Source organism: Macrobrachium rosenbergii, chromosome 19 (genome assembly GCF_040412425.1).
Source record: "Macrobrachium rosenbergii isolate ZJJX-2024 chromosome 19, ASM4041242v1, whole genome shotgun sequence".
Taxonomy (NCBI): domain Eukaryota; kingdom Metazoa; phylum Arthropoda; class Malacostraca; order Decapoda; family Palaemonidae; genus Macrobrachium; species Macrobrachium rosenbergii.
Genome location: NC_089759.1, coordinates 27,631,657 through 27,656,134, shown reverse-complemented (window position 1 = coordinate 27,656,134; position 24,478 = coordinate 27,631,657). Strand labels below are relative to the sequence as shown.

The following is a 24,478-nucleotide window of genomic DNA, read 5'->3' as shown; positions in this document are numbered from 1 at the left end:
GTCACTAATTCCGTTTTTGTTCCTCTTAACAATTGCCATTCGTTGCAGACTATAAAGGGATGTGGGCACATTTTTGATAAAGTGAAATGCACAAGAAATTGGTGTAAGGAAAATAAAACTAATTGCATGTCATCGTATTGTAGCAACATAAAAAAAATTATGTTTTGGAAGATCCATTCTATTTCATTCTTTCATAACTTTAACCCTACAAGCAAACTATCCAAGTTTGCCCACCGGTCTTATAAAATGCAGTGCAGTGAACCAGATCTCTTTGAATAGAAACATCAGCAGGTAATATGAAATAAAAGAAAAGTATCAACCAAGGACAAGACCGGTAATTGAGTTCGTGGCTCAGAAATACCCCAAGATTGCCACAAGGTTAGTTGGCGGCAGCTTAGACTAATGTCGTGGTTAATTGCGCTACGAGTAATTTCCGGCAGGGCCAGAACGAAAGTGTTAGCACAGGTTGCAAGGTCTCGAATTATTTCCTTTTCCCCTTTTCTCGGAGCGTGAATCATTCAGGTGTGTAGTATTCACTTGATATTTTCGTGATAGATAGACAGACACACGAATACACATACACGCACAACCCCCATTTATACACGCACAACCCCCATTTATACACGCAAATACATGTATACATATACTGTATATACGTACGTATTTAAAATTTACCGGTTAATTTTTACCGTATACGTATGAATTTTTATTAACCACAATGCTCTCTTAACTTCTCGATTTATTCATATTTTGGAAACATTTGCGTATCCGGACTTTTGCGTACCCGGACATTTGCGCAGCCGGACATTTACTTACTTGAAGGATTTGAATCACAATTATTGTTAGCATAATTACTAGCGGATTTTGAACTAGGGTCAAGAAAGATTATTGCAGAAATATTTCCTAATGCAACAATTACCTCTGTCTTTTCCATTTGTCAAAATCAATTTTTAAGAAGATATGCGACCGTGGGATGAGACAGCGGTATCACGAAGATCAGGAGTTTAATTTACAGGTAAGACGTTTCTCTGCACTAGCATTTTTCCCAGCAGCAGATGTGAGAGAAGGCTTCTTAGACTTAAGTGACGATGGTGACCTAACGCCAGAATTCATCGCCTATTTTGAAGTCACACACATAGGGCAAGCAAGGGGTCGGAGTGGCCATAGGATTCAACAACTAACGACTTGCCAGTTCAGAAGGGTGGCATAATGCAATTCAGAATACTGTAACATTTCATCACCCTTCCATCTGGAAATTAATTGATGCTTTAATGAAAGACGAAGCTATGGCAAAGAAAAAGAAAACAGACTTTCAAAGAGGAGTTCCCGTTCAGCCAAGAAGTAAAAAGGTCAATATACGCCTCAAGTCATTGATTAATCAATATAATCCCGAAAACAAATTGTCATTCTTACGAGGGGTGGCTTATAATATGCATACCTTTTAGATATATGATTAAAAGTGATTATTTTAAATCATTAAAAAGTGCATCGTAATCTTTTTAGATTTTTAGACGAAACATAACTGTATGTTTATATGTTTTAAAAAAGTATAAAATGAAATGCAAGTTTTTAAAATGTACAAACCATGCGAATAAAATAATGGATTATTGATAACTATATATTTACGGAATGTCCTTTGGTATTCAGCATGGGTAAAGGTATAAGTAAAATTACTTTTAACAAATAAAGTAAAAATTTAAAATTTTTGAAGGTCTGAAAAATATGCACTGCATAAAAAATGTACGTATATATGCTCAAGCAGTATTCAGTATGGATAGGCTAAGTGTATATTTAAAATGATGCAAAAATACAGGTAAGCAAATTTCCTGGTGCGCAAAAGTCTGGGTACGCAATTGCCCGGCACGCAATAATCCGGGACGCAATTGTCCAGTAGGCAATTGTCCTAGAACCAATAAAGAAAGAAATGAAGTTATTCTGATGCCCAGTCAAGACTCGATCTCGGGTACGTGGTATCAGAACGAAGTGACGATAATTACCTGTCCACAAAGAAAGGTAAGTAAGAAAGTGACCAGTAGGTTGTAAATAAATATTTCTGCCTAAAAAGCAATAAATACGACTAACTACTTTGCTACGATGGTGAAAGCGGGTGTATTTCAGCTTTAGTAAATGTATATGAACTCGACAGACATAAGTACATATGTGCGGGAATAGACTTATGTACCTTTCTTCGTGGACATGTAATTATCGTTGCTTCGTTCTGACACCCTGGACCCGAGATCGAGTCTCGGCCGGCATCAGAATAACTGTCATTTCCAAAATGCGAAGAAATTGAGAATTTGATAAGAGGGCATTTTGGTTAATAAAAATTACAAAGACATACACACACACATGTATACTATATATATATATATATATATATATATATATATATATATATATATATATATAATATATATATATATATATATATATATATATATATATATATATATATATATATATATATATATATATATATATAATATATATATATATATATATATATATATATATATATATATATATATATATATATATATATATATATATATATATATATATATATATATATATATATATATATATATATATATATATATATATATATATATATATATATATATATTCCAGTGGATTTAGTAGGTTTTATTAGGGATGGGGCGCACCTACTCCCATGAATTCAGTGTACACTTCCATTCATGAAATGTCAAATCGAACCAAAGAGCAGTAGGACAGACAAACACTCTAGGTATCCTCTGTCGCTCTGGCAACACTCGAGAAAAGAAGTGTACTCGAACTGCATGCACAACCGTCCATCATTTTAACATTTCTCAAAACAACTACGATCTGTAGCGCTGCAAGTCGTACTTCCGCGAGGCGATGATCTTCCGGGAGTATTGGTTCTCTGTCGGCAGGAATATTTGGAAATTAATGAACAATGTATTGCAAAGTTTACTTTTAGGTATTATTAGATTCTGGCATGGCTTGATGTAATTTGGGTCAGGATTTATTTTTAATAAAATTTCTGTCGATGATGTTTGTTTGAAAATTTTTTTTTGTTGCTTACGGCTGTTTGTGAAAGGAAACCTAAATAGTGCATAATGTTTAGGCCATTGTGGTAATTGATTCCTTGGGCTCGTTAAATAAAATGTAAGTGATGAAAAATAATTTGATGATAACAGGGACTGAACTGCCGCCAGTTTTTGTAATTGCCTTATCCTGTTATTTTTGCGATACAGGTTAAATTATTAATTTGAGAATTTTAGAAAAAGTTTTAAATGCATAATAACAATAAAAAATAATAGTCAAAGGAAACTGGTAGAATGATCCTGACATATTGTTTATGCTTTGTTTGCGTGTCACGATGAACACATCTACATCATGACAAAATGACTTAAGAAGGCTTTGCATGACAATGTGTATCTTCCAGTACAGTCCTTTGACACTGCTAGATGTAAGTTTTTACTTTATAATTCCCCTTCTCGTAAAAGGAAAATATTGTTAATGTTTAAAAGTATAAATTTTTAGAACGTCCCCAAAAACGTGGAGTATCATTTCTTGTAGTCTTTCCAAATTCAATTAGTTGGCTTAGTTGTATTAATAGCGATTAAAATTGTACGTTACCCCAGTTTAAAGTGGGGAAAAAACTTCATAAACCGTTATTAAAAGAAAACAAATTATATTTGATAAACTGTCATCACTCATAATGAAGAAGAGAAGCAGAGTCAATCTGTCTCAATTTTAGTTCTTCAGCTTCATTTGCTTCTTGATGAGTGGCAATAACGGGAATTTGAAAGAACGAGAGGATTATTGTCTTTTCAGACAAGCGCCATGTATTACGAACAATATCATTGCTATAATAGTGATTTTCATATCACTGAAGGAAAAGAGCAAACCTACAATTCCTTCTGAATTCAAGCTGGAACTGGATTTTTTTTTCTTCAGTCATAAAAGTCAGTTTGACCTATTCTGTTTTTAGCCTGGGCAAGACAGTGATCCTGTTTCTATTACGGCATAAAAAAATATTCTGGTTATGTTGAAAACATAGTGCATTTTCCGTCACCTTAAAATACTTCCAAGTATCTCGCTGCTGGGAGAAAGGGCTTTGGGTCTGGTATGATACATGTAACATATGCTACCGGGGTCTAAGCGATGTCAGGCAGGGCAGCCGATCGAGACTACAGGTCTACCCCAAAGCCAAATCAAAAGTCCTTCAAAAGAAGGCATCGTGCTTACCCCATACAAAAATGGAAATAAAGCACGTTAAAAGAAGAAGAAGAAGAAGAAGAAGAAGAAGAAGAAGAAGAAGAAGAAGAAGAAGAAGAATTGTCTGTGCCAGATAGGGGTATTATTGTGTTTCGGAATTATCTACATTTTGAAAATGACGTTGCTATAAAATGATATGAAATGAAGATAATCCACGATAACTGAAAAGCTTCTCATACACAAGTATTTTTGTGCATTTTGAAATAAAAGGAGATTAAATTTATTGCACCTCCAACTCGGCTGTGAAATAAGTGAGATTCATCAGGTAACAATAAACGCAGCAGGTTGATAAAAGATTTTATCCGTCGATAACATAGAGGTATTCCCCTTCATTTTTCCGACACTTGAAAGTTTTTATTTAGGAAAGCCATTACTCTAATTAGTTTATAATTGCAGTTTTCATAATAATAAACGGCGCCCAATATCAGCAGCTTTTGGTGTTGTGAGAATAATAAACCACTTTTAATAAAAAGAGTTTTGGATTTTCATCAGGGTAAAAATTCCTGAAATACTGCACCGTGACACCCTTTATTAATAAGGATTTATTTATGGATATAGTCATGTCAGAAAAAGTTATAAAACACACTGGATATCAAATTAAATTTCAGCCAAATTTTGTTCGGCTCGATCGAAAGGCAAGACTTCTTTTTTTTTGTTTTTTTTATCCCCCAGTCCTTTATTTGTTTGTTTTTTCTCTTCCGCCCCCGAAAATCAAGCCTCTGGAAAATAAGACCCTTAGGGTCCTCCCAGTGCTTCAACTAAAGATCTCTTCTCTCGTGACTTTACTCCTCTTCACGTCGTTATTCTTTTCGTTATTCTGTGCGTCCGAAAATTAAATCTGTATAAAATTGGGCCTTGGTGCATTGTCATATATGTCATCTTAAGCTTTTTCTCTTGTTCTCTTCCTTACTTATCAGCCTTGTGGAAAACAGAGCCTTGGGGCCATCGGCCTCAGCGAAGGGTATCTTTGATCATGTCTTTTCTCTTCTCTTCAAGGATGACAGTGAGCAAGTTCTTGATGGTGAACCTTGCCCTCGCCGACCTTAGCATGGGAATCTATCTCCTGATTATTGCTTCAATGGACCTTCACACCATCGGTGTCTATTTCAACTATGCCATCGACTGGCAGAATGGTAAGTGGTTGCGTGATGACAATTGTTTTTTATTAAGTTTTAAAGTGCAGTGTGTTGGTCAACTAATGCCTTTACTAGCCCAGGCCCGAAAAAGGTTAGAAAAAAGAGAGGGAGGGAAAGATAATGGTATGGTATGATGGTAAAGGGGATGGACCTAAATCTAATTACGTTTATGTCATGATCATGTTTGGGCTTAGTGAATATTTCTAGTGGAAGTGGAATGTTGGAACCTTTTCCAAAATTTCCAAAACTGGGTTCAGCAACTTATTATCCAAATAGTTCTTAGACGGTTCAGCAGGAGACTTTCAGAATAGCGGATTTGCAACGATAGCTCCGGCAAATACAGTAGATGCTTCTCTGTTATTCGTGATTTAGGAACCTGATTATCATTGAGAAACCTACTTCCAAAAGACATTATTATAGAGGTGAAATAGATTGTATATAACTGCATTCCTCAAAAATAATTCTCATTGCATTACCGGTCTTCATGAAAACTGTTTGTCGTTAATCTTTTATGACACTAAACTTTAACAGCAACAAGAGTAAAGAACGTAATAATGGGCTCTGGAATTCACTTTCTGCCTTTGTTTTTTTCAAGCTATTTAAACAGTTCTTCCTTTAACATAAAGTTAGTCTACCGCTTCATTCGAGATTATACCCATCCCTACTGCCTCCCTTTTCATCTTTTCACCTTCGGGCTTGGGATAGAAAAGGTAATCAAGGTGACTGTCTGTTTGCCTTTAAAAACAAATACTCGTAAACAGATGGACATGTTTTTTACTGCCTACCTGACCACGCGTAGGGAGGGTTATTGGAAGTCTCCGAAAATAGTCTTTGCATACTCACTGAAATCTCGGTAGTGTAAGCGTGTTTGATATGTTGATATTTTGTTAACCTGAATCATTTTTCTAGGGCTTACAGGCAGTTAATTTAGGTCTGGCAAAATATGGAGATTGGTCATCTGGCTGTCGCTTCCTTTTACACACATTATATCAAGTGGTATAGTGAATTTTGAATGCCTTTATATATATATATATATATATATATATATATATATATATATATATATATATATATATATATATTTATATACATGTGTATATATATATGTATATATATATATATATGTGTGTGTATATATATATTGTATATATACATATGTGTGTATGTACGGGAGGAGACAGTACGTCAAAATACATCTCATTCATTGCTGCCCTATTCAATATTCTCCACCTACAAGAAGTCATCACAGCATCACTGATTTTGTTAGAAAGGATACGATCACGTATTTCATCCATATTAGAAGAATAGAAATACCGTGTGGATGCCTTTTCTATACGGATGATAAATACCAGTTACTTTCATTATTTTCTATGAAGGTTTTTAAATACAGCAAAACTACCATGAACTTTTTAATCGGACGACAGATTCCAGGTCCCTCAAAATGACACCAGAGAGACATGAAGCTGTGTCTCAGTTGTTGTATTTTGTAGCGATCGGTCGCCTTTAACATATTTCCTGCGATCAATCTTATATGGTTGAAAAGTTTATCTAAATCCAAATTGACGTCAAGGAGGCCTGCTCCTCTTCCCCAGTGCCCTTATATTTTGTTATGTAACTGGGTCATAGATTCAGGAGATCTAAAAGACTACTTTTTTTATAATCATGATTGGTCTTTGCTTCATTGATGTGTTTTTTATTCATTGCTGAAATACTACATTTAACATATATAGCCATGACTCAAAATCTTTAGGCAATATGTTGTTTATTTACTTATTTATTTTTATTGCTTAAAAGACCGTATATATAAAATCTTAAATTAATATTTTAAGCTAGATATTTCATTTATTTATGCTTTTATTAATGTATTTATTGCTGATAAAACCCCTTAAAGTCTCATGCCAGCATAAGCCAAAGATATAGTGTATTCATGCATGTTTTATATGTTTAAGGCTATGACCGTATATATATATAACACCCTAAATTGAAATCTAAACTAAAGATTTCATATCTTTGTGTATTTATTTATGAATTCATGTACTGTATTGCCAAGTCACCGTACCTAGAATGTATTACCACCAGGTATAATCAGGAGATAAATCAGTTTACCGATAAACCAAATATTTATTTATGCATTTACATCTATATATATAATATATTTAATATATGTATATGTATATATATATATATATATATATATATATATATATATATATATATATATATATACATATATTAAATATATTATATATATAGATGTAAATGCATAAATAAATATTTGGTTTATCAGTTGATTATACCTGGTGGTAATACATTTAGGTATGACTGTGGCAATACAGTACATGAATTATTAATAAATACACAAAGATATGAAAGTATCTTTGTGTATTTATTTATGAATTCATGTACTGTATTGCCAAGTCACCGTACCTAGAATGTATTACCACCAGGTATAATCTGGAGATAAATCAGTTTACCGATAAACCAAATATTTATTTATGCATTTACATCTATATATATAATATATTTAATATATGTATATGTATATATATATATATATATATATATATATATATATATATATATATATATATATATATATATTTGCTTAAAGAGTATTTATATAACACCTTAAATTAAAATCAATGCTAAAGATTTCATATATTTGCGCATTTCTTTGTGTATTCATGTATTGCTTGATAAGTTAACTGAAAATGCATTATCAGCAGTTGAAATCACGAGATTAATCATTTTACCGGTAAGCCAAAGTTATAATTTACTTAAGCATTTTTAGTATATTTATGGCTAGGACCATATGTATAACAACTTAAATTAAAATCTAAAACTAAATATTTCATATATCTGTGCATTTATTTATGTATTCATATATGTTAAGTCACCTAACTAGCAATGCATAACCACCAGGTGAAATCGGAAGATTAATCATTGTACCGATAAGCCAAAGGTATAATTCATATATACATTTTTTATATATTTTTGGCTAAGACCATATACTGTATATACAGTATAACATTCTCAGTTAAAATCAAAAGCCAAAGGTTTCGTATATTTGTGTATTTATTTATGTATTTGTATATTGCTGAATCACCGAGCTTATAATGCACAACCACCGGTTAAAATCAGGTGATAAGTCCTTTTACCGATGAGCAAAGATATAATTTATTAATGCATTTTTGTGTACTTATTTCGATGACCATATATATAGCACGATAAATTAAAATCTGATGCTAATGATTTCATACATTTGTGCATTTATGTATGTATTCATATATTGCTAATTCACTTAACTAAAAATGCATAACAACTATTTAAAATCCAGAGTTAAATCATTTTACCCTCTTGTGATCCCACTACAGGTCCGGGTTGCAAAGTGGCGGGCTTCCTGACAGTGTTCGCTTCCGAGCTGTCCATTTTCACGCTGACAATCATCACGTCGGAACGGTGGTACGCCATCACCTACGCCATCCACCTCAACAAGAGGCTCAAGCTTTCCATGGCTGCCAAGATTATGGTCATCGGATGGATCTACTCCATTACGATGGCCACTCTGCCCCTCATCGGCATTTCCGGATATAGCAAAACAAGGTGGGGAATGTTCACCAGTTTCGTCAGATTGGTTGCGTTGGCACTTTTTCACACGCACGTGTACAGTATCTGCCTATCTATCCATCTAGATGTCAGTCTATATATCTATGTACCTGTATATATATATATATATATATATATATATATATATATATATATATATATATATAATATATATATATATATATACATATATATATATATATATATATATATATATATATATATATATATGAATAACCTAATTCATTTCTACAAACGCAGATTTCTAACAGAATTCTCTGGTTGAAATTTTTACAGCAAGGGTACATATAAAGAAAATATCGAACGGGCCGGCGGTCCTGTCCTTGTGATAACAACGTAATCCCAGTTTCCTTTACATCCCAAATTACACCATTTCGCTTCATCATAGATCGAACAGGCCAGTGGTATCCTTGCGATACCAACCTGTTCCCAGTTCTTCTACATCCCAAATAATGCTGTTTCACCTCATCAGTTACGTCAGAATTTATGACGTAGATGACTGTGCATTTATTACGCTCTCTCTCTCTCTCTCTCTCTCTCTCTCTCTCTCTCTCTCTCTCTCTCTCTCTCTCTCTCATCTATATATATATATATATATATATATATATATATATATATATATATATATATATATATATATATATATACATATACATATACATACATAGAGAGAGAGAGAGAGAGAGCGTAATATGTGGAGTGTCACCAACTTCATAAATTTTACGATATATGATGAAGTGAAATAGTATTATTTGGGATACGAAGGAATTGGGATTAGGATGTTATCACACGGAAACGACAGGCATGTTCGACATTCTTTATATGTACCCTAACCGTAAACGTTTCAATTTGGTTATTGACTTTATATAGACATATCAAAGTCTTCAGGAGGAAGGCTCGGTTCAAAAATCCAACTGGTGTTGATAAGGATGCAAAGAAGGTTGAATACATCAAAGCACTGGGTTATAGGGTTGATATAGGTTATTCCCTCAAAGGGATTTTGAAAGGGAGGTTTGCAGACTCGAGGAAGGTAACTCGGTGAAAAAGAATCGGTTGTTCTCGTTGACTCCCAATAACCGCTTTACGGGAGGCGAAGAGGAAACTGTTCCTTGCTGTCACATATCGATACGTAAGTCAATTTTTACACCTATTTCATGTGTCAGACGTCTTTCTAATTGTAATTATATTTTTTTTATTTCATTTCACAAGAGGATTGACACCACTTAATTATTCCCAGATTACTTCAAAGACACGAACCGTATGTGCAATGGATAATGGTCCGAAGGAATTACGCCCTTCAAAGACAATCATTTAAATATATCGTATATAAGTTCTGATTAGGTAATAATTCGCACACACAGACACATATTTTATATATATATATATATATATATATATATATATATATATATATATATGTGTGTGTGTGTGTGTGTGTGTGTGTGTATTATATATATTATATATAATACGTATATATATATATATATATATATATATATATATATATATATATATATCTCAAGAATGGATGAAAAATTTCTTGGTAAACTCACCTTCCTTTTATTTATGCATGAAATAATTTTCATATTTGTTATGTCAATTTATAGGTCATTACTATTGCTATTCAAAATAGTCACAAATTCACACAGAGCAAGTCCAATCCATAAAATGGTTCTCACGTTTGACGCATGGAAGCAGAGTGTTAGGAAATAGCGTACAGTAATAAAAATGATCACACAAATATCATAAAATATCTCTAGTGGTACAGAGCACACGAAGATACCATCACACCTTCTCTTAAAACCATCAGAATCCAGCAGGATTGTTCCATGGTTTCGTGGTGAATGGAGTAAAGCATCTCTGGTCTTGGCCATGGCATCGCGACAGTTTAGCTTAATGGGAATGAACAAGCAAAGCAAAGCGAGTAGCACGCACTCATTCTAGGGTCTAGGGCACTCAAGACGAGAGAGCAAATTCTTTGTAGAAATAGAGCTCATGGAAGTTGATTAAACAGGATACATTTTGACGAAGGTCATAATTCCAGGTTGCAAAAACCTCCAAAATTAAGCAATGCGTCTTAAATTAAAGAATAGGATTCTGGATATGGCTTGTGACAATTACAAAGAAATAATTATACTGCAGCCTTTTGTATAAGTACCATTTTCTGTAAATGTAGGAAGCTGTGCATACAGTACCTACCAGTTCGTTGCATTAGGTATGACTTGTACGTTTTGCATGAAAGAAAGCTTGGAATCGGAGGCTAGAACCTGTACTGTCACATATTCGGCATTATCAAGTGGTTGTTTCCTGTGAAAGGTCAATCACTGGATTTGCGGCGAGGCATAAGATCAAGTACTCCGTCAAATTTCAGTTGTACCTCATACCAGCTAAATGCACCATATAGGCCTGCTGGCTCCTCCCACGTCACGGATATGGTAGCAGCCAATTCATATATATATATATATATATATATATATATATATATATATATATATATATATATATACATATATATATATATATATATATATATATATATATATATATATATATATATATATATATATATATATATATATATATATATATATATATATATATATATATATATATATATTTATATATATATTATATGTATGACATAATTTATATATACATATATATATATATACACAAACTGTTTTTCTGTAAAAAATTACTTGTTATACTGTCAATGTAATCAGCTTTCTAAACATACTCACACAGTGAGAAAAAGAACAAAACCTTTGCTTAAATACTGGAAAAGAAACTAATAAAGAATTTCACATCTTTATCTTTTCTCATCCTAATGATCTGGACTCCCTGTTTACTTCTGTCGTTAAGCGTATTAGCATTAGAACGTGATATGAATACCTAAAGTCTTATCGGATATCTCTTCTAAATTTGTCCAGAGATTAATGTGAAGTTACGCAATTTAACCCTGATATTATGGTGTCCTTGGGTTTCTTTTAACACATTTCTTATGCGTAGAAGGTAAATCCAATATAATTCTTTTTGGGTGAAATTTACATAAAAACGGGAAAATAATAGTCACTTATTGCGTCTGAAAGATATTATCCGAACTTCTTACCCGTTGTTGGTGATACTTTACGTTGGTTCCATTCCTGTTTGAATTCACTCTCCATGGAGACAGATGGTGCAGCAACGGACATGTTGAATCTCATTATGTACACTTTTGTGTTCGTACGTATTCTTAACCTAATGAACTCGCGGATAACTAAATTTGGAACTACTTTCGTAAATCTTCTTTCTCTTGAGGTTCACTGTACCCCAGAGGTCATCACCAACATAATGAGTAGCCATGGCACCAACAAATTCAAACACACACAAACACCTACACACACGCACACACACACATATATATATTATATATATATGTGTATATATATACACATTTACTTATCTGTTTCTTATTTGAGCCATGAAGGACGATAAAAAGAAATACGGAAGGGCAATTCCTCCCGGCACGATTACTTCCCCCCTGCGAAGTGGGACTTATTGCCCCTGAAGGATTTACACTCTTGTGTTTTCTTTTATCTTCCATCGTGGTTCGAATTTACCATGGTCACGAGAATATATATAAATATATATATATATATATATATATATATATATATATATATACACACACATGTATGTACATATATATAGCATATATCTATCTATCTATCTATCTAGCTATATATATATACATAAATATATGTATATATATATGTGTTATTTATTTTTTATAATAATAATTTCCAAGTGGAACTTGTCCGTCCCTGGGGTGACAGTAGGGAATCTGAGAATTCCATATGTTTCTGGGAATTCAGGAGGCTTCTGGGGCTTCCAAAGGCTTCAAGACGATCTCCAGGCTCTGACGCCTTTGGATTTTTTATGGAGAAGGAATGGAATTTGGTCCTTCCTGGAGACGAAAGGCTTCGAAGATTTCTTCGGGGGAAACGGATCCGACAGGAGCTGAAGACGGCTTCACAGGATCCTGGAGTCTCTAAGAATTTCAGAAGAGGCTATAATCCAGTGGGTGTTTCTCCAGCAATCCTTCAGGAGCTGAAGACTGCTTCAAAGACTGCCCTTCTGCCCTGCGCAGCGTAGCGCGTCATCTCTCATAGTATATATATATACATACATATATATATATATATATATATATATATATATATATATATATATATATATATATATACATATACAGTATATATATATATATATATATATATATATATATATATATATATATATATATATATATATATGTGTGTATGTATGTATGCATGTGTGTGCGTGTCTGTGTACAGAATTATAAAGTAAAGTAAAATGAAACAGTAATGGTATTGTATTCTAACCAAAGTATTGAGCCTCTCATTTCTAATGGCCAGAAGTTGGCATAGCAATGCGAAGTAAAGATTCTAGGTTATTAAGACCATACATGAATGAAAAAAAAAACTCTGGAAAAGCCAATCAAGTCCAGGAACGAGGCCAACAACAACGGCAGGATTTATCCAGATCTAAAGGAGGATGGAATCCTATTGTTCCATGAATATTACAACGATAAAAGAGCCATTAATAGGCACTCCTTAGCCTGCAACACATTCTATCGTTACATTGCATCATCAGACTTGAAATCAAATAGAATGCAAAAAGGATTTTAGGTCAATGAAATTCCACTATTCAGTTTTGTTCCTTTTTTTCTCACCATTTTTGTATGCTTATTTACATTAACTATATAGTCCAATAATTAATGCAGTTCGATTCGATTGAAACTCGATTTACAGTAAATTCTCCCATTCATTTCTGGTTGTGTTTCTTGATAATAATGAGGTCAGACATCTGTCATTCATTAATAAGAGTATTATAGCTGTTCAGATTCCTTCATACAAGTCGTAGAAAGTTCACTTAACTGAAATTATCACATTTACTTCTCCGAGATTGTCGTTTTCGTAGGTTTGTCCCCACCTGGTTACTCTAATCTTCTATTGACCTCCTTGATCACTCTTTGGGATTTCTTTTATATCATTTTCAGGCTTCTCCTTTTGATAGTTTCCTTTTGTGACGGGATAGACATAGAGGCTTTGTAATTCATCTAATTAACAACCCGGCCCTGAACTATTCACCGGGTCCTCTATTGTTCCATCTAATGATGCCTTGTTTGTAGATCCCCCAAGATGTTTTTTCATTCGCTGTTCTCCTTAACTGAAGGAGGAGGAATCCCAATTTTCCCTCGGGCAGTCATATAACAACCATCCCTAGAAGGTTCGTCGATCTGATGGCTGTTTCTTTCTCGGTGGGGAAAAATTCTACTTTTGATTCTATTAGCTTGGTTCCTATGACTCTCGTTATAGGCCTCTCTGTTCCCATTTCCTGTATTTTCCTTAGGCCTGGAGCATACAAGCCGATCCTTATGGAGAAATTGAAGTGCGAGCTGACTTAAAATCTCTGTCATTTAGATTGGCACCAGGGCGTCTTTTTGTTATTAATGATTAAACTGTCTTGGCTTAGGTAGCTAGAACCAGCATGGCGCATCTGTTATAGAATTTGGCGAAGGCTCTGATTGTCTCCAGCTGATAATGAAAATGAAGTAATTAGGTATTGTTTGTAAGGCTCTCTCCAACTGAAAAGACGAAGGCGTTACTCCCACATGCTTGATACTTCTGTTTTTCACTTGTTGGTACATTGTCGCCACTCTGGATAACAGGAGGCTTTTAGTGTCTTAATTTTTCAGGCAACATTGTTCAAATATTTCACATCATATCTTGTTGTCTTCCATAAAACTGCTGTTTCATCAGGAAAAATCCGTTATCACCGTTAGTGGCTTGGCGTACAGATTTTGTTAGTGCCATTAGATTTTGCTAAGCGTCCGTGTTTTCGCAAACCCCGGTATCAGACGCCTAACAATAATTTCACTTTAAAATTTTGGAGCAACCTCACGACCACTGTTATCGTTCCTTACGCTCGTGAGGATTGAGAGGTTCTATAATATCAATTTAGTTCCAGCGTGATTTATTACTTGTATACGTGGTTATTTATCCGAGTGTTGATTGATGTTTGTTTATTCAATACTACATTTTCGTTCTCTTCTCCCTGTATGTTACTTTTTCTTATAAAGTCATTCTCCTCTTTGGCAGCTTGCTTTGCAAGTTAATTGTTTTTTAATCCTTTTCCGTAGCAATAATACTTTCTTCCATCACGGTGTCCAACCTCTCTAACTATTACTTCTTAGTGAAGCTGTAAGGATTTTTCCTGTTTCAGCTTTAGATACTAATATTTCACCTCGTTTATTTTCTGGTTACCCTTCTTGGCCGTCCAACCACTCCGACCCCCTCTTATCAGTATCATAAGTGTTGAATGGCCCAAGGTGCCCAAGTGCTTGGTTTTGTAGCCTAAATTTCAAGACTCCTTCTTGCACTCATTATAATAGTAATATAATAATAATAATATCGCAGGACTCATTTTCCCATTAATCACGAAAGTCCGACATATGCATAGTATACATTGATTCACTGTCAGTGAATATTGGGAAGGTTATACATGGTGGCATTCTGCTGCGAGAGTACGTGGCAATTCATTCAGCAAAATGTACTGCTGAAAAATGGAGCCAAAAAAAGATAGACTGTGTACTGTTGCCCTTTAATTACCGACTTTATTTTTTTCGTCAGTTATTGTCTTTTACTGTGCAATTTATCTTAACGTCATAGCTGCTGTCCATGTATATATATACGTCGTAGCTGCTGTCCATATATATATATATATATATATATATATATATATATATATATATATATATATATATATATATATATATATATATATATACACTGTATATATATATATATATATATATATATATATATATATATATATATATATATATATATGTATGTTTGTGTATATATATATATATATAATAAATATATACTAGCAGATGCTCCCTATCGCTTGCATTTGCTAGTTCCCATATCCGTACCATACCCATAGCTGTATCATACCCATACCCATACACATATCTGTACCATACCCATCCCCATACCAATATCTGTACCATACCCATACCCATACCATATATTTCCATACCCATACCCATACCATATATTTCCATACCCATATCCATACCATACCCCTACCCATACCCACAACTAAATTAACGCTACTAATAATAGTCAGCAAAAGTCTACGGGCAGCACCAGCCCCGTTTACCTTCCGGTCATATACAAACAACTGACCATATCTCGGTGAAGGTGCAAGAGCAGCTGCTGATGGGTTTTGAACCAATGCTGATGCCATTGGCGGTTCCGGACCATCACCAGTAGTGCCTGCTGTTGTTCTTGAATTACCCGCTGAGTCCATTCCAAAACGAAAATAACAAAGCTCGGCCAAAAATCCTTTATTTTATACAGTTGAGTCATTTAATGTTGAAAATTTCAGGACAGTTATTAAAATATTATTCTTGAAAGACGTCTTCACAACTCCAGGATCCTTTGAAGCAGTCTTCAGCTCCTGAAGCATTCCTGGAGAAATGCCCATTGGATTATAACGTCTTCTTAAATTCTTAAAGGTTCCAGGACCCTGTGTAGCCGTCTTCAGTTCCTAAACGGATTCCTGTCGGATCCGCATCCCTTCAGGGAAGAAATCCAGAAACTGTCTTCAGAATCATTTCTTCCACCTCCTGGAGAAACGCCCGTTGGATTATAAAGTGTTCTTAAATCTTAAAAGCTCCAGTTGTGTAACAGGAGTTGTGTTATGATGTTAATTAAACACCTCGTATAAATTCTAAAGGTCGAGCAAGTTATATTTTGATTTGAAAAAGCTGTGCATTACTTTTATTTAAAAAATGATGCCCTGACAAATCTATAAACATTTTGTTAATAGTACTAAATATCAACACATTAGGTTTCATCATAAAACATGGAAAAGGGAAGAGGGAAGGGGAATGGGGAGGAGGAGAAGGGGAGGGAGGGCACAGAAAGGCAGCCAAGGAAATTAATATATATATATATATATATATATATATATATATATATATATATATATATATATATATATATATATATATATATATATATATATATATATTAGTCAATTTAGTAAGGATTTATTCAAACAGTATCTGAATAGAAAACGATATTGAAAAGATTGTAAATGTGAACTGAATGCTAATATCACTTTTATCACTTAATGTTAAAAATGCCTGTTAAATAAAAAAAAAGCCATTTTCTAATTTAATCGTCTTTTAGAGCACCAAATTCTTAATATATATCACAGAATTAACGAGATATATTATAGCGGAGAGAACAATAAGATTTAAGTTGACACTGAGTCTTTTCTACCCCAGGTAAGGTCAAAGCAGCGATGCACACAGCCGGAAAATAACGCAAGAAAAAAAAGGGGAAAAGAAATCTTATAAAAAGTCGTAGAGGTTGAGTCAATACACTTAAGAGCGCTTCATCCTCTTCGCTCTTTTCATCTCTCCTTTTTGTCTTTTTCTCCGGCTCTCATTTTCTCTTACTCCTTTTCATTTCGTCATCATTCTATTTCTCGAGCCGAGGGCTTCGTGCTTGTGCAAGGAAGAGGATAGGTAGGGTACTTTCTTACCTTCTTTGTGCTTTGTATTCCATTTTGTATCCTTGCGTATATGCAGTATGTATATCTATATGCGTGTGTGTATGTATATGTATATATACACATGCATGTACCCACACACACACATATATATATAATATATATATATATATATATATATATATATATATATATATATATATATGTTTTTACATATACACTGTATATGCACACTCACTATTAAACTGTTTCCACTATCAGGGAACGGCTTCTGACGGAAACATCTCAGCGGTCACTGCTGCATTCAAGACTTAAACAGCTGAATTGTCAATGAACCCTCTATGCAGAAAAATAACCGCACCATTTAACCGATAAAGATACCTGCACAGAAGGTTCATCTGCTGCGGGTAGAATACTAACCTGTACCCCTCCCTCCCCCCCACGACCAGGTACACACCCTTAACTCTGGCGCTTCCTGAATGTGTAGGCCCTTCCTCCCCAATTTTTCTTTCACACCAACCATTCAGCCCTTTCCAGGTCTTCCCATCTTCTGACTTTTACGCTCTTTTCACCAATCTGCCGCGTTCAATTCTTTCCACTCCGATCCGTAATTCCAAAAACTCCAACTTTTTTTTCTTTTTTTTTACCAGTTCTAGGTGTCTCCACCTTCTCGCCCTTTCAATTCTTCTTACGCCACGTATACCACGCAACAGTTCATCTTAACAGCTTCAACTTCTTTCGTTCATTACCATTCAATAATGACACTTCACTTCTAAAAAGGAGAGTTGGCTCAGTGATCCCTTTTTATATTCCCACCTGGACTTCTGTAATACTCGAAGTCTTTTCTCCGAAGTTTTGAATGCAGCCTCGTATGCCTCTCTGGCCTCACCTTTTCTGTGACTCATCTTTTCCCCTTTCTCTCTCCTGTATTGATATTGCAGAAAACCAGAGTAAGAACAAAATGAAAAAAATATATATAATATACATGTGTATATATATGTATATAGACATATATGTATACACATGTATGTATGTATGTATGTATATATATATATATATATATATATATATATATATATATATATATATATATATATAAAGTGCAAAAAGACCCATCTATTCATTTAGATGTAAAATAAATTATAGTGTTCGGGTAATAAACGCCTAGTTCAGACTCACCATCGTTCACCTCATATGACCAACCTCTTCTTCCATTGGTCCTTATATAAAGGTATACAGAATAATGGTACCTAGTCCAACCTTGCTGCCTCGATCTTCTCGTCTTTTCGTTATTTATTTAATATGGTATGCATTCATTGCTACACATACTTACGTACATTTATGCATACATGAAGACTACAGTACACACACACACAAATATTATATTATATATATATATATATATATATATATATATATATATATATATATATATATATATATATATATGCATTTGTGGGTGTGCGTGCGTGTGTTGTAAGTTACTGGGAAATAAATAAATGACAAGGTACCGAAAGTTTTCGTCGTATTTTACCACATTCTCAATGCGAAATAAAATGAAATATCACGGAACAGTTCTGTCTTCATATTTTCATTAATTCACAGTGGCTTTTGATGAATTCTGGAATATTTAACATAAAAGGATGTTTCAACTTTTTAAGCCGCAGGGAAGCCCTTGATATTAAATTTACTGTCACCCTACTTACAAGGCAAAAAAGCAAAGGTTCGAAACCTGACCAAGGTAGAGAGACTTTCCATATTTAAATCCTTTTTATGGGAGAAAGTTGTTTTCATGGTAATGTGAATTCGATGTATAGAGGATTTTTTCTGAAATAATAATTGAAAATATTATGTTATAATCACTGACAAATATATTTATATATATATGTGTGTGTGTATATATATGTATGTATGTATGTATGTATGTATGTATGTATGTATGTATGTATGTATGTATGTATGTATGCATTATCTCGCCATCCCACATTTTGTCATAATTTCAGATTTCATTCTTCTTAACTATCTGTTTGCTTGTTAGTCTCTCTCTCTCTCTCTCTCTCTCTCTCTCTCTCTCTCTCTCTCTCTCTCTCTCTCTCTCTCTCTCTCATCTTTAATCCATGTCTAGAGACGACGTGCGAAACGAATCTCTCCTACGAACTGGCGTTGGCGCTGTGCCAGACTAAAGAGTTTATAAAGACAAACGCAGGGATTCTGATTCCAGCGGTGGAGCCGGGGATAGGCGTCCTTTTAAAAGTCAATCCCTAGAATCCTGTGGAGATAATGAAAGAAATGAAAGCATCTATAATGTAGAGGAAAGGGGGAGAGCGAGAGAGAGGAAATGGGCCAGATGTTCTAATGGAGCAATACAATAAGCGGCCGGTGAGACTCTTCCAAGAAGTGACTCCGTGCCTTTTCTCCCGGCGCATTTTGCATCGTCCTTTTTTCCTTCTTCTTCTTCTCCTCTTGCGGACCCAGATCAAAAGGAACTACAATCGTCACAATACTCTTCTGGAATTCGTTTATTTTGGGATTTTTTTGGGGGGGAGGAGTCGAGCAAAAGCTTTAAGCGTAATTGAAATGGCTGCAGGATTTGCAGGATGTTTTTACGTCCGCGTGAAATATGCTTAATTCCTCTTATCAAGTTCGAATGTTCGCGTCGGTTGGAAACATCTGAATAGTTTCTGGAAGGTCGAAATAACGATTTTATTTTGTGAAGCAAAGGTGGCGAAAGAGAGAAACACGGGAAAAGGGAATTGGGGGGACGAGTTAGGGGTCGGGGAACTGGGAGATACACGACTTTGTGTCCATTTTTTTCATTATCAGATTGTTTTGCACTTATATTTTAAATTAAGTCCCCCCCTCCTCTTATCTTACCATCTACTCTGAGTGAGAACGGTCTTAACATTTATTCTAATCTACTTTATGCGGGAACCTAGAATCAAGGATGTGCCTTCTGCCCTGCTGTTATTCTTCCTACGTTCAGACTACTAACAGCATGATATGTAACACGGTCAAAAAGATATTGCTTATCTGAAAAATAGTAGTTAACTCCAGTCCAAAGATAATGCTTTCTGTATTTCGAGTCAAATGAGAGTGGTAAGTCCCCCTATTCATGAAATGTATCCAAAACAATTTTCAGCGTAAGAGCATATCGTGTGCATTACGCTTGACTGTATAAATGGATATGAGTAAAGTGATTAATGGTTACCATTTGATCATGATTTGTGTTCCATCAGTGCATCTGTCAGTATTTGCCACTTAACAAAACACAATGCAGTTGTGTATATATTACGTGCTCGTTTCTAAGTGTACCTAAATAGAGTAATTAACGGGGGTTGATTAAGAATTATACTCTATAGTCTATCAGTCGTTACTGTGTCGCTTAATAAAATACTGAGTAATTATGTGTTATGTACTCGTATGTCATTAAATAGGATAATGAATAGGGTATGATCCTGAAGTATGGTGGATGAAATTTAATGTATCGATTATTGTCTTTTCCTCGTGACAAAACACAGGTAATTATACATACTGCATATTTGCGTCCATAAGAAACAAGTAAAAAATGCGCCGAAGTTTCTTCGGTGTAATCGAGTTTTCTGTACAGCCGCTACAGCGTATAATTACACCGAAGATAGATCTGTCTTTCGGTGGTCTCCGAATAATGTTGTATGAGCCGCGGCCCATGAAACTTTAACCACGGCCCGGTAGTGGTCTATCCTATATCGTTGCCAGAAGCACGATTATGGCTAACTTTAACCTTAAATAAAATAAAAATTACTTAGGCTAGAGGGCTGCAATTTGGTATGTTTGATGATTGGAGGGTGCATAATCAACCCACCAATATGCAGCCCTCTAGCTTCAGTAGTTTTTAAGATCTGAGGGCGGACAGAAAAAAATGCGGACAGAAAAAGTGCGGACAGAAAAAAGTGCGGACAGAATAAAATGCGGATGGACAGACAAAGCCGGCACAATAGTTTTCTTTCACAGAAAACTAAAAAGGATAGTGAAAAAGACATGACCTTGAATTGTTCGAAATTATGTAATATAATTTAATAAATAAGCAAATGCATGAACAGGTAAATTACGAAAAAGGTGCGATGTGCCATGAATGCCCGTAATAGCTGGTAATTTGATTGATTATCCACATCCAGAATCGATGAATTGCTAATTTATTTTTTACCTCCGCCGAGGCTTTTAATTTTATCATTCGGCTTGAATGTCTGTTTGTCTGTCTATTGGTTAACGCGGATGCTAATGAATGGATTCGATGAAACTTTTTGAAAATGCTTATTAGGTGATTCCCACCAGTTGATTAACGTTTTATTGTATATCAATAAAGGTACTCATCGATATCCACCAAAGGTTTTTTTTTTTACCTAGAGAGAGAGGGAGAGAGAGAGTCACTCAGTTAAGGTTTGTGCCAAATTGCATCAAAATTCGATCATGCGTTTTCGAGACGCTCAAAGGCAGAAAGGAGTGAAAGCAATTTTCAGCTCGCGGGGATTGGTAGCTGCGAAGGTGTAAACATCTGGGAGGCTTCCGCTAGGTGATTGTTTTGCTACTGGCGCTTATTCCCTAAGAACTGACGATTGGTCGCCGTTCTCTTCATTTGCGGACATTTGAATCTGAAATGTTTTACATCCTTTAAGAAAAATAAAACAAGGAATCCAGGACGTTATCTTCGATGACCAAATGTAAGGCGGGCAATGAAAAAATTGAAGAAACAAAAGGAACCAGTTGATACTATATACGCTGATGAAAATGTGACCGAGTTAGCTGACCAGCGTGTGTAAGGTGTGTATGGGTGGATGAAGCAACGATTCCAAGGAATATTGTTCCGTTGTAAGTTGTAAATGTGGAAGAGATGACTGAAATCATAGGAACATAACATTACTTAGAATATTAGGACGGTGTATGGTAGGATTATGACTAAGGTTATAGCCCGCATAAGAGGATTGGTAATGGAAGAACCCTGTGAGCTTAGACAAGAAAGAGGGTGGATAGATTAGAGGTTTGCTTAGAGTATGGTATCCAGTTTGTGTGAGAGAATGGTGTGTTACTTTTCCGTATCAGTTTAATCAAGGTCTAGAGAATACAAGGTCTTCTCACGCGCAGGATTAACGCGGGTAAGGAGATGGGAGTTAAGAAACGTGACGTCACGCGGTCTACTTGCTTTCTCCTCTGCCCAAGCTCTGTACAAATGGGAAAACTTTTCTCCTGTTTCCTCGTTGACTCTTTCTAATATTAAAAATTATGATTCATTCTTTTAGGGAAACAAAGCCCATGTTGACCATATTCATTTCTGTACGTGTATTCATCCAAATAATTACAACTGGAACTTAAAAACGAAAAAAACATTTTTCACTCTAATATACAACTCACACTCAAATACACATATACGAGTACATGTATACATAAGGTTAACAATTATACAATTATGTGACCAACTTTTTCGTTATGTTTACAATGATAAATAAATATCTTTTCCATCGATTTTAAATGCTCCAAAAATTCGGGTCGAGGTTTCATTAGCTTCTCATTTGTTCTACTTATAGTGCCGATCCTTGTGCCATCTCCTTCGGTTTTTTAGTTCCTAGAAAGTCATACTCGGGGAAACTTACGGGCTACAAAACCACCCACATATTGCATGCCTCCTCCTTCAGTTTTGTCTTCATTGTCATCCTGCAATTCCTCCATTGGCAAACGAAACAATATTGCCGATAAGCTTAACGCTTTCTGAAGAGATGTTTCTTCAACCTCGTAAGAAGTGCTTTCTTTAGTTATCAAGTTAGAAAATGAGACCTCAGTCATATCGCTAATACAATTTTCAACATTGTATTTTGCGCCTCATAGAGTGCTCTCTTTTCCCAGAGATGGGCTCAAACTCGGTGCTTAAATTCAACAGGTGATGGGCGCTGATGACATGCACCCATTTACCGTATACAGCCAAAAAAGTGTTCCAGTCCATCTCGATTCAACCTATGAGTCAAGATGTATGATATTGCAAAATTTCACCTAACATCCCTGGCAAGTTCGTTAGAGATTTGCAAGGTATCACAAGACCATTTTGGAAATGGTAAAGTCCTTTTCCTCCCAGACTTTTCATTGTTCTGGATAGGTGTATCATCTCTTGCAATGTTTTGTTTTGGTTTCTAAGATTAGCCCGTAAGCATTCCGTGAAGACTTTCTATCGAAAGGCACTCCAGAACTGAATAAATCAAACCACTTATCAACAAGGCAAATGAACTGGATTGCACTCTCCCAGTGCCTATCCACAATCTGACCTTTTTCTCCGAAGTGTTTGAGATTTTTGTGAGTGGCAGAGTAACTGTAACGCTAATTTCACTGTCGTACCCTCCATACCTGTAACACTTGAATGCTTTTCAAATAGTTTTCGAGTTGTCATTAGATCACCTTTACTTTTCTTAATTGGTTCCCTGACTCAGTGTAAGCAGTCCTACAGTCCGATAACCTAGATCCATGGTCTAAGAAAGTGAAGTGTTTCTGATGAGTTTTATCAAGTGAGGAGCATCGGCAAATACATGTATTTCCCTGCAATAATCCGCAGGATTAACAATGTTGGATTAGCCTAGTTACGCCATTGCCTACTGAATTCCATAACCTTATATTTGTTGCCCCAAGTCATGAATCATACCAACTATAGAAAATCCAACTCTCGCTATCTTAATGATGAATTCAAAGAGGAGAATTTTAGTTATATCGGTGTCGAAATTACAATGAATAAGCGGTTTCCAAGGTCTGACCTTTACACATTGCACTTTTGAGCTAAGTTCATATAAAGCATCTGTGCCTTTATCATAACTCCATCTTTTTGCGACACTACACTTTTC

At 34.9% G+C, this 24,478-nt stretch overlaps 1 protein-coding gene across 3 annotated transcripts in view; it reads left to right on the top strand.

Moving 5' to 3' along the window:
* Positions 1 to 24,478, top strand: part of Lgr1 (Leucine-rich repeat-containing G protein-coupled receptor 1) — a 291,303-nt gene that overhangs the window by 241,451 nt on the left and 25,374 nt on the right. For all 3 annotated transcript variants that reach the window (XM_067121367.1, XM_067121366.1, XM_067121368.1), the window contains 2 exons: positions 5,263 to 5,399; positions 8,777 to 9,005. In XM_067121367.1, coding sequence (XP_066977468.1) covers positions 5,263 to 5,399; positions 8,777 to 9,005 — 366 coding nt within the window. The remainder of the gene's footprint in view (positions 1 to 5,262; positions 5,400 to 8,776; positions 9,006 to 24,478) is intronic.